Source organism: Toxotes jaculatrix, chromosome 5 (genome assembly GCF_017976425.1).
Source record: "Toxotes jaculatrix isolate fToxJac2 chromosome 5, fToxJac2.pri, whole genome shotgun sequence".
NCBI classification, from domain to species: Eukaryota; Metazoa; Chordata; class Actinopteri; family Toxotidae; genus Toxotes; species Toxotes jaculatrix.
The window spans coordinates 16,085,740-16,097,368 of record NC_054398.1 but is presented as its reverse complement, the minus strand read 5'-3'; the positions used below and the strand labels follow the sequence as shown (position 1 = coordinate 16,097,368).

The window sequence follows — 11,629 nt, the reverse complement described above, 5'->3', positions numbered from 1 at the left end:
TCCACCGCTGATTCTCGGCTGGTTAACGCGGGTGTTGCAGGTTAACTTGCAGAGTGGCACCACAGCGAGCCTGCAGCGGCGCAAACACGGAAAAGTAAAACAAAGATTAGTCATTTCAAGGGGGGGGGAAATGTAAAGCTAAGAATCGCGTGTAAATAAAATTAAATAAATAAATAAATAAAACCGAATAATCGGTGTGACATTCAACTGATCTGCTGCATGTCTCAGTATTTACTGTGCGAGTTTCTCACATTTCACAAGCATTTTTTTTTTTTTTTGCAGGTAACAAAGTCTGTCAATCACAGGCCGATATCACTGCTTTATTCAAGGTCATATTAATCTGAGTGAGACCCAATAATATGATAAGTTTCCTTTTTTTGTGCGAATGACTGAATGAATAGGCTGGATGTCAGAAGATGTTTGGTACTTGGCAGTGTGTTGTCATTATCCGCTTTGTTTGAGATGGGTCGACTGGGCCACTTCCTTTTGGACAAAACCTTTTCAACTGAACATTAATGGGAAATGACAGGTGTTAAAAGCCAATCTGCAGGAAAAAAAAATAATGAAACTGCACACTGGAAGTTTTATGCCAGGCACTATGGAAAAAAGTGTGACTTTTTCCTGTTTTTATTTTTTTAGATTAATACACAACCTCACATAAAATTAAGTATTAAATTGTGGCAAATTGTGCATTATAATTAGATAGTTTCTATTTAATAGTCTTGTTTATTTATTTATTTGTATTGACTCAGGGTTGCAGATTGTTAAACAGTCCTTGTGCAGCAGGGAGGACGCTTCTTCTTCACCCCTGCTCCTGGTTTCTGGGTGAAAATAGCTCGGTGTCCCCCCGCAATGCGATTCTTTTCGTAATCCGTCAGACTGGTGATGGGGTGCATTGTGGATTTATGGGGAGAAATTAGCATAAATTATGAGCAAATCTGCGTGTGCGTGTGTGTGGTCCCTGGCATTGCAAACCCTCCAAGCGGAAAGGTGGCCCTGGCCAAAAGCTTGAATAGCAATAGCTCAAAATAGGCTTCCCATTTGGTTTTCACATTCATATAATTGACTTATGGATATTTTATACAGTTTTCACCACACCATCCTCAAGGGTTTATTTGCATTTCTGAAGTACTTTTGAATCTTCTTTACATAAACACAATAGACCTGATTGCCTCATGAAGTTTCAGTTTGAACAGCATTGTTTGCATTGTGTTGATGTTTTCATATCGTCTACTTCCTTTGCTCAGCTCTGGGCGAAATTAGCTGAGAAAAACTAATAGTCGGGCTCATCAACAAACTTGCTCAGGGCAATTTATTTTTTTTGTATGGCGTGTGCATTTCGTAAACAAAATCAGAGAAAAGCAAAGCAGCGAAAGAGAAAAGATCAAAATGCATTTTCTCAGCGTTTTAGCCTGTAAAATCTGCAGAATCATTCAAATCCACATCATAAAAAAATACGATTTCATGGAAAACCTCTAAAAAAAACACTGAATACAAACAAGAATATTTTAATAAATCCATGTTTAGATCAAATTCAGTAAATAAATTCAATATATATATATATATATATAAACACAGCAGGATATTATTAAATCACAATATGCCGAATTATTTTCACGCTCACTCACATTTACTTTTTAAAGTGTAACTGTAAAGTCCGCTGAAGAAGTGTTGGCGCATACCTTCACACACTGAGTGCCACCGCAGTTCAATTCCGGTTGCCGAGCCTTTTCACCCCTTTTTCTGTCTTCAGATGGAAATGATTTCCATTGGCCCAAGGTGTCCATGTAAATAGGTGTAAATGAAACCAGATTATGCCTTCCTCCCAGCCCCCTCCTCCCATGGCAATTGTCATGTGATAGCAAAGAGGTGGCACATTAATGGAGCGCCCCTACAGGGGTCTTTTCTGCTCATGTCACTACATAAAACTATCAGATGGTTAGAGGAAGGCCATGGAGGCATCCACTTAGCTCGTCTTATCAAGGACGCCAAGTGAAGTCCATTCAACTCTGCAAGCGGGACAAGCTGACTTACTTTGCAAGAAAGACTTACAGCAGCCGTCACTCCATAAATGTGCACCATCCGCCCGCCTGCACACAGCAGAGGCGCCCAACCTGGCTGTTTTACGCACAACGCAGCTCCAGCTTTGCCTGCCTTAAAACTTTCTTCGGTGGCGGTTTTCATGAAGAGCGGCAAGCTTTCGCCAAGGAATTAAGGGAGACTACTATTTTTTTTTTTTATTGCTTTTCATTAAAAAAAATAACCAGGATGCCTCGTCCGGGGAGAAACACGTACAGCGACCAGAAGCCACCTTACTCCTACATCTCCCTCACTGCCATGGCGATCCAGAGCTGCCCAGAGAAAATGCTGCCTCTCAGTGAAATTTACAAGTTCATCATGGATAGATTCCCGTATTACAGAGAAAACACTCAGCGGTGGCAGAACTCTCTGCGACACAACCTATCCTTCAACGACTGTTTCATCAAAATCCCCCGGCGCCCAGATCAACCAGGTAAGGGCAGTTTCTGGGCACTACACCCCAACTGCGGGGACATGTTTGAGAATGGAAGTTTCTTGAGACGCCGCAAAAGGTTCAAAGTGTTGCCTGCGTCTGATCATTTGGCCCCCAGTAAGCAGTCGGACGCTGCCCATTACCTCCAGCAGCAAGCCAAACTGAGACTGAGCGCCCTGGCAGCCACCGGCACACACCTTCCCCAAATGTCAACTTACAACCTCGGAGTTTCTCAGACGTCAACTTTTAAACATCCGTTTGCCATCGAGAACATCATCGCCAGAGAGTACAAGGTCCCGGGAAGTCTGGCGTTCTCCACCATGCAGTCCATGTCTGCCGGGTACCCGCTCCACAACCAGCTGACGACAGCCTGGCCCCACATGTACAACACCAGCGTGATTGACACGGCGGCGCCAATCTCCATGGCCAGCAGCGACTACAGTGCCTATGGCGTGCCCATCAAGTCCCTGTGTCACGGGGGACAGTCCTTACCGGCTATCCCTGTGCCAATCAAGCCCACCCCGACCTCCATGCCCGGTTTCTCGGCGCTACCTCCGCACATCCCCGCGTTTCTATCAAACTCTCCACAGTCTCTGAGCCCGACGTCCCCACAGACAGCGACGAGCCAAAGCAGCCCTGCCACCCCGAGCGAGACTCTGACGAGCCCCTCCACGCTGCAGTCTGTGGCTGTGCACTGACCAGCTGAACTGTCCCACTGAACGAACTGCTGGCCGGCTCCCAGGCCCCCTTTACCAAACCCAAAGTTTATATTTTCTGTCGTCGGAAACTATCAAGGCGAGTTGCAGTTGCATATCGATTTATTTGTGTGTGTGTTGAATGTGTCGCTTTAAAATCGTGTCATAGGAGTCCAGCACAGAATCGCACAGCGAAGTATTTGCTCTTGAAAATATAAATTATTTGATAGTTCTATTTTTCAGTTTATTGTGAAACGTGAGTGTTGAAAGTGGAGTCAATGAGGGGATTCAGGGGAAGTTTGTCTGGGGCAACCACTAATTCTGATTTGAAATGCTTGCGATTCCCGTGGCATTTGTTTTTTTGTTTTGTTTTGTTTTGTTTTTTCAGTTTTATCGAACAGCAAAACCTTTGCACCGTTTCTGTGTGACCACTGTAATGTCAATGAAATTACGAGGCAATGGCTCTGTGTTTTTGTTTGCTTTTAATACTGGAATGATGGAGAAAGGCATACCAAATAGGAGTAGGATTTAGATTTGTTCTTACCATCCTTGTAAAAAAAAAAAAAAGGAAGAAAGCAAACTGAGCTATAAAATCTTTTCACAATTGAAAAGAAGTATTGTGAGACATCCTCAAAAATGCAAGATGTGAATATTGCAAATAACTGATTCTGAAATGTTGTAAAATGCACTTTTTAGTTTTATGTTTTAGATATCTATTTTCCAGAAAATGTTCTGTGAAGCATTTAATTTAAAAGGCTGTGGTGACCATGTGTATCAGACGCTGTAAATTTGTACTTTTTTTTAGGTAAAGCATGCATTCTAAAAAAAAATGTGTTGTCACTGTTGTTGTTATTGTTGTTGCTTTGTTTTTTGTTTGTTTGTTTATTTTTTGCAAGCATGCGTGCTTTCGAAAAGTGTGCAAACAGTCTGCAATGAATTGGGAAAAAAAACAACTGGTCATCGAAATATTTTCTCATTAAAAGTGAAGTAAACAATCAAAAATGTTTCTGAAGATTTAATCTAAGACAAGGTCACATATTATTATTCTATGTTATTATTACAATTTTTAGTCTGATCACACTGTTATTATTCAATTGACTTTTATTGGATATCACTCTTCAATTTTTAATTTAACAACAGTAATAATAATAATAATAATAATAATAATAATAATAATAATAATAATAATAATAACTAAACCTGTATGATTTCAGGGTGTAAGAGTCGCAGAGAAGCAGTGGGGAGAGAAATGAATCGTGCAGTCGATTAGGATGCATGGAGTTGCGATGCCATGGCCACAGCGCAGACAACTGGGCTCATTCATCAAGCTGTAGGCTAAACACAATTAAGCCCAACAATAAACATTTAGAAAAGCTGCACAGAGTGACCGAATTAAAATTGCTACATATTTCAAATGTCACAGAGGACAATGAAAAAAGTATCTTGTTGATTTTTTTTTTCTTTCAATTGGCTGTTTCGACGTTTTGATTTTTTCCCCCCATTCGGGGGAACTTTATTCAACAGGTTTAAAAAATACAAACGGAGAAGTGTTTCCAGTAAAGCGCAAAATACATTTTAACATTTTCTTATTTGTTGTCAGAGGCTTAAATTTAAAGAAAACAGCGCGCTTTATTTGTCTCCCCTATAGAAAGCAACAGCCTATTTCGGGGTATTAAACAAATACATTAGAATTCCGTCACTTTATGCAATCGAGTAGATCAAATAAAGGGTCTCGGGCCACTTCATTCTCCCTCATTCACTTGAATTGAAAGTGCAAAGAATGGCAAACTTAGACTGGGCCACCAATGTAGATTTAGCCTTTTTTTCAGCAAGACAAAAAGACTGATTATTCAAAAACACATTGCTGACTGGGGAACTAGGAAACGAGCTGCGAGACCCTTTTGGAATTTAAATCCACCCCTCCCCCATGGACTGTTTGTACAACAGTGTTAGTTTTTTTTTTTTCCTCCCCATTTGGAACATTTGTGTGTGTAACATTAATTCTGACTCTGGATGATTAAATGTATTGAAACTGCAAGGCCAGATTACAAGCTTTAATTTTGAAACAGATTTTATGTTTTTCTGGCTGGCCATGACAATTAAATTAAAACCACATTAACACATGAAACTTTTTTTTTTTTTTTTTTTTTTTAAACCGAGCACATTAACACAATGATACCCACTCACACATGTCACAAAAGTAAAAAAAAAAACAAAACAAAAACAAAACTGTAACAACAAATATTTAATACACAATTATACTTGTGCATTTTTTCTGTTTATTCGGATTTCAGTGTACTTTGTCTTATTTGATATGTATTGCACTGTTAGAATTAAATGGTTTATGTAATATACAGATAAATGTATGAAAAGAACTTTTGTGAATAACATTCTATGTAAATTAATGTGAAATGTAAAAATAACCAAAAGTTTTCATTTGCTGCATGATGTGCTACTCTGAAGTAGAAATGCAATATTCAGACAGCATCATTTAAAAAGCAACATCCTGTCATCTTATAATTATGTTTTAAAACAGACTCCATGGTGCTGAGATAATGAAATTACAGAAGTTGCTGAAATGTTGCACATCAATGGTATGAAGTCAATCAGGAAAAGAAGACAGGGCGTTGTTTGGCTGACATTCAGTTCCATTACAAATAAATAAACACCTTCAAGCTTTTCCTGAACAAATAAGCAAGTGAATGGAACCCTTCAGAGAGCCAGTAAAACCACCTGCATTAAAAAATAATGTTACAGGTGGGAGAGAAGGACAACACTGGAAAGCCACGGAAAACTCATTTCTGACACCTGACAGTCCTGATAATCAAAATTAAGTGTCTGCAAAACGTAATGTTCTCCGAATAAAACAAGAACTGTTTCTGACACTACAAATGTTTCCATCTGCAAACATGGTCCCAGAGTTTTTCTTCCTATTCAAGTTTTTCTTGCCTCTTTTTTCTTCCGTACATACAGTACAAATAAAATCTGCTCTTACTATTTCAGATGATTTTTTTCACCATTCAGTTGCATCTATATGAACTCTGTTGTGTAATCCGAGTCTGCATTGTCCTTGTTCTCTCAACTATGTTCCAGTTAGACAAAGAAGAAGGTCATCTCAGGCAGGGGATGAAATATAGACCACATGCAAAACCCCAATGTTGTAGTTTAATTAAAATAATTCATTAAAGTGGAGGCCCAAGGTAATTAGCATGTATAATTTATGATTTGCTTAATGCATGCAGGCAGTGGCCTCCGCAATAAACTCAACTTAACCTCGAGTAGGGAACTGATACGGACAGGGTGCTGTTATTTACCATGTGTTTATTGTTTGGATATTTGTCAAGAGCAAGCAAGTGTTTCATAAAAACCCTGGCTGTTATCTGACTTCCACCGTACACAAGCAACTTATTTGTTTATGTGTTTATCGTGTGGATTTATGCTCACTCATAAGAGAAGACTTCAGATCTGCTGTGAGGAGAAGATATTGCGAATTGTCCTCACTTTTTTCTTTTCCAGTTTATTTTTTTGAAGTATTCTGTACCGGATGTGCACGGTTATCCTGCTGGTCAGTAGTGTTGAAAGTAGTTTACGCTGGTTCTTAGAGCTGACAGAATGAGGACATGGACACAAGGTAGCTCATCATCTCTCCCGCAGCAAGCTGTCAGCACTGACTTTTAGAAGACGCGAAATAATCAGTGATAGACAAAACTTGCATTAATTACGCTCTGCAAATGTGTCAATCTTTGACAAGCCTTTGACATTTTGAAACATGGCCAGTGGCTATATTTTATCATTTCTTGCAAGTACATGTAGTTTTTGTAAAAACAACAAAGTAAAACAAATATTTTCAGACGAAGCTGTGGACGACGGTAAACAGATTTATTTTAGTGGTAAATAGAGCAACATGGGGCCCTCCTGATGGGTGGAAAAGGAGCTACTGAAGCTGCTAAAATCCTTATTTCCAGACACTTATGACTCAGTTACTACTGTACTTTTGAACTTTGTCAGTTATTTTTATTTGTCAGTTTATAACAGTCAAATGTACAAATAATATAAAATTTATGCTTAGTAAATCTTATCATTTACAAAATTTTACCATCTGTTTGTTTTATAAAAACGATAAGTTGTGGGAACGACACTCTACAAGTGAAAGTCACACTCTTGTCCTGACAGTGCACATCATCATTATAAGAGTGTATGGTTAAATCATCAGTCATAATGTGTGACTCCCAGACTAAATACATTACATGGCTGTGTCGGAGGGCAAAGGGCAGGTATAGTGGGCAGCTGGAGGGAGAGGCAGGGGAATGCAGCAGCATTCAAGGCTGGCTCAGCCAAACACCCATGTGTGCATGAAATTAGAGTGTCAACATCTGATTCATGCTGCTGGGTGGTGACTGTGAAACAAATTATGTCAGCGGGTGGCAGCAGCGAAATTCCACTGAGCCGCAGCAGACAGTGGCTACGTGGAAGTTATGTCAGGCCATAGATTCTGTTTTATAAACTGTGATGAAAGTTTTGGGAGGGGGGGGGGGGGGTTTCACGTGATAAATTTAAGGCATCTCACCTCATATCCCAACTCACCAAAAAAAAAATAGAAAAGGAAAAAAAAAGAAAAAGAAATTGTGTTTTCACTGTCTTGTTGAGCTGCAGACAGCTGAAATTTTAAGCTCTCTAATGGAAGTAAGTGTCGTAAAGAAGATCTGATGGTTCTAGGAAATGGGGTGATTATTGTTATTCAAGCTGAGGATGCATATTGTCACAGGCAGGGGGGTGAGGTGCAAATGAGAGGGTTCCTACTCTGACATTGTCAGCAGAAAAACAAGAGTTTTATACCTAAGAATTTAATGTTCAAGAAGCACTGAATTTTTTTCAAATGTAATTTTAGGAAGAAAAGCAATTTCACAAAAAGTAATCTGTGTTGTTCTTCCTGATGTTTCTTCATTTTTAACTTTAACTAATTTTGTGGAATTTGTCCCAATCCAAACAGAGTGTCTTGGCACAGAAAGTACCACATGTTGAACAGATTGTAAAGCTCTTTGAGGCAAATGCATGTGATTTTCAGCCGTGTAAATAAAAATGACTTGACTTGACTAACATACTAACAGCAGATGAAATATCTTTACCGTAGGTCAGACTTGATTCACGGGGCAGTGACAATCACTAACATATTTTCCGTTTTCAGTTTACAGCATGTGAGGAAACACTACGCCGCCTCTGCACATAGAGATGGATCTCTTCTTATTGGCTCCTGAGTGTGTGCAAGCATTGGGCAGGTTGAGACAAGATGAGACAACCAACAGAAAACCATTCATCAAACTTCAGGCTCCAGCCCTGTCAACCTCAACCTCCAGCCATTACATCTGACATTTGACTCACGTGTGCTTCTCCTTCTACAAAAATCCAGATCAGAAAATAATTAAAATCAATAAGGATTGGACTTTTTTGTTGTTGTTGTTGTTGTGCCCAAGTGGGTGATAGTGAAGCTGTGTAATTCCATTATGTTAATTTCAGAGAAGTCCATTATTATCCCCCAGTGTTTCATTTGACATGCCTGGGAAAGGTGTGTTCTGAGAGTCAGAAGTGTCTGCTCTGTCCCAGCTTGTCTTATCTAGTGTAATGAATCTGTTGCACTAGCAGGGTATTGGATAATTACATTTATTTATTAATTCAAAGAAGTCCCACAGTCAGATTTTGCACCAAATGCTTGTTCGTACAGAACCTCAGTGTGGGAAGCCAGTTAAGTGCTCGTACAAACAAGCTGCTTTAATGAAGGTACTTAACAGATTTGACGCTACAATGTTTTTGGTTCTCAAGTGCTTTAGCTGTTAGGTGTTAGAACTGTAACAGATTCTGTGGATTTTAGCAGCCTGCTGTTTCCCCTTTTAAATGTGGGACGAAAAGCTAATTTATCACCTTTCCATGGGATCTTATGTACCCTCTCCAGCCATAAACTAACACTTACACAGGACTTCAAAGGTGCACTAGGTAGCAGAGGTGAGAAGAGAGCCTACATCCACTTGAGGCCAGTTCCTCCCAGAGATGAGATGGAGCTGATTAGCAGGAGTGTGCAGTGAGCCCCGTGGGGCAGCAGCTGGAGGAGCGCTCCCCACGGGAGCAGGGAGAGGTGTGAGTTTTGACAGCTCCTGTCTCTCCCCTCTGGATACTGCAGGGTCAGGGCACCCTCAGCGGGCCTGGGCTCCGCGCTGGATAGGAAGTCAGCAGTAATTGCCATTCAGCCAGTGGGACAGAAACAGAGGCAACAATAACCGGCGAAGAACACACAGCCCATTTCCTCTTTGTCTTGATGTGTTTGAGGAGGGATGCTACCTCCTCTCTGACAGAACAAAGCCGCAATAAAGTTCTCACAATCAAATACAATCTTGCAGAAGTTGCTGAGGAGGACGTATCGTTCTGGCGTAGCTGTGCACTTGGAGCCTTTTCCTACCCCAAAGAAGGCCCAGATGGCTGCTTGTTATTGCATAACAAGGCTGCATTGTTTTGTTAATGTAACTTCATCTGTCTTTGATCTAATCTCATGTTGTCATGGCCAGTGTGAAAATCCCTATTAAGAGCATGATCCAGCACTACGCTCATTGTGATTGTGATAATCTCCTGCATTGAAATTCCACTTTGTTCCTTTGTTTCTTTGTTAGTGAACACAATGTGAGGTTAATTAGCAGCCACTGGTAACCTCTGCGTTCTTGGATACTTCATCACAGCTGAAGTGTACTCTTCACTGGGATACGGGGGCCACTGGCACTAACAAGACCAAACACAAGGCCTTGAGCCAATTGAAAGTAAGCAGAATACAAACGCGGCAGCAACTTAATCCCTTTCAGACTAACACGCAGGGCCCGAAAGTATCAACTGTAATTGTTTCTTCACGTCATTAATTGCTCTCATCACTGTTTCATTTCTCAGGCTGAAAACACACTGAGAGTATTGACACATCAAGCACAGAATCAGGATACACTTATTCATAGAGAGCGTTGCAATGATGAAGTTGATCAAACAATAAAAAGCTTTAATGTGGTTATTATCCATTCCATTCCAAGGTGTCACAGTGTAATTTTCTTGCTTCTTCTGTGGCGCAGAAGCTCTCAGCACAGTGCATTTATCTGTAATATTGCCCTTCCGCCACTTCAGATCTCCCCATTCCCTGGTGGTCTAATTTATGTTAAGTCACAAACCTCCCCTATGGCTGTTTTGAAATGTTCAGAATGGAGACTATGTGCTCCAGGTTTATACCAGCGCCACAATCCCCTGTGTAATTGTTCTCTATGGGAAAGCACATCTCAGTGAAACCATCTGCAAGTCCATGGGGCAGTTTTCCGAAGAATGAGTGGACTTCTTAGGGGGTTCCACTGCAATCCAGTTTCTCTTGTGAAGCAAGTAATTAATTCAAATCTCAGGAAGTCAATAGCTGCCTGGATCAGAGGCACGTAGCACACAGCTGCTGATACCTCCAAACGCACTGCTTGTCTTCTCAGGAAGTCGCCAAACAAAAAGGTTACAATGGGCGCACACACCCATACAAGGCTCAGATAACACCACTTTTAAACTGTGATTTTTGTGCACTCCCATCATAAGTTGCACACTTCATTAATCTAAACTGTTATGGTGATGAAGAGTCACCGATACACTTGGGAAATGGGGTTCTTTATGAATGATGAAATGTACTGTCATTAAGAAAGCTTTCAAGGTTCTGTGGTTCCTCTAGCTATAATTATTTTATCTCTTGTTGATCAGTTTTTTTTTTTCTGGAAATTAAAGAAAACAAAAAAATCTGGCACATGCTATCATATCTTGCCATTATGCAAACATAGATTTAACTTGACAGAGTCTCGGTTTCCCGCGCAGTTGCTATCATCTCCATATAGAGTTGAGTTTCCCCAAAACTGTATGCAGAGGAGCCCCAGTGTGTGTGGTAGTTTTTGTGATGATGCATTGAAAAAGTGGTGTTCCTCTCATTTTCTACTTTTTTTGGGTCATTAAATTCATTAGCAAAAGCACAGAATGATGAAATGTGATGAAAGAGCCAGGGCAGCACTTTAAGAACCACAAATGAACATCGCTTGCTGCATCCATCTTTCTTTTCTGTGAACTGCAAAGTAGAGCAGATGAGGGGAATGACTTAGCTGGAGTTACTTATTCTTAATTTTGACCAGCTTTGCTTTGTGTGTCACCACATCTCTGATTAGGGAATCGTGTCAAGGGAAAACTGTGAAGGTGACCTAATGGTCAAACTTGAGTCTCTTCCACTTGACAGTATGATCTCCAAGCTGTCGGACAGAGATCAGCAGGAGAGGAAGGTTTGGTGTGAGGGGAGTGAAAGTCTCTGATTCACAGGCAGTAAACTTTCCTCACCACTTCTTCTTGAGACGGGGCAGGGCTGGGCTGAATGCCTCACTGGGGCTGC

General features: G+C 40.6%; 1 protein-coding gene across 1 annotated transcript; it reads left to right on the top strand.

The window, feature by feature from the left end:
- The first annotated feature begins 2,268 nt into the window (after positions 1-2,268).
- On the top strand, positions 2,269-3,210 carry foxb1a (forkhead box B1a). The gene has a single exon (XM_041038786.1). It carries the CDS (start codon positions 2,269-2,271, stop codon positions 3,208-3,210), a length of 942 nt encoding a protein of 313 aa, XP_040894720.1.
- The last annotated feature ends 8,419 nt before the right edge of the window (positions 3,211-11,629 follow it).

What these genes read in the sequence shown, in the direction of transcription:
- foxb1a (XM_041038786.1), top strand. Translation starts at nt 2,269, where the DNA reads ATGCCTCGTCCGGGGAGAAACACGTACAGCGACCAGAAGCCACCTTAC.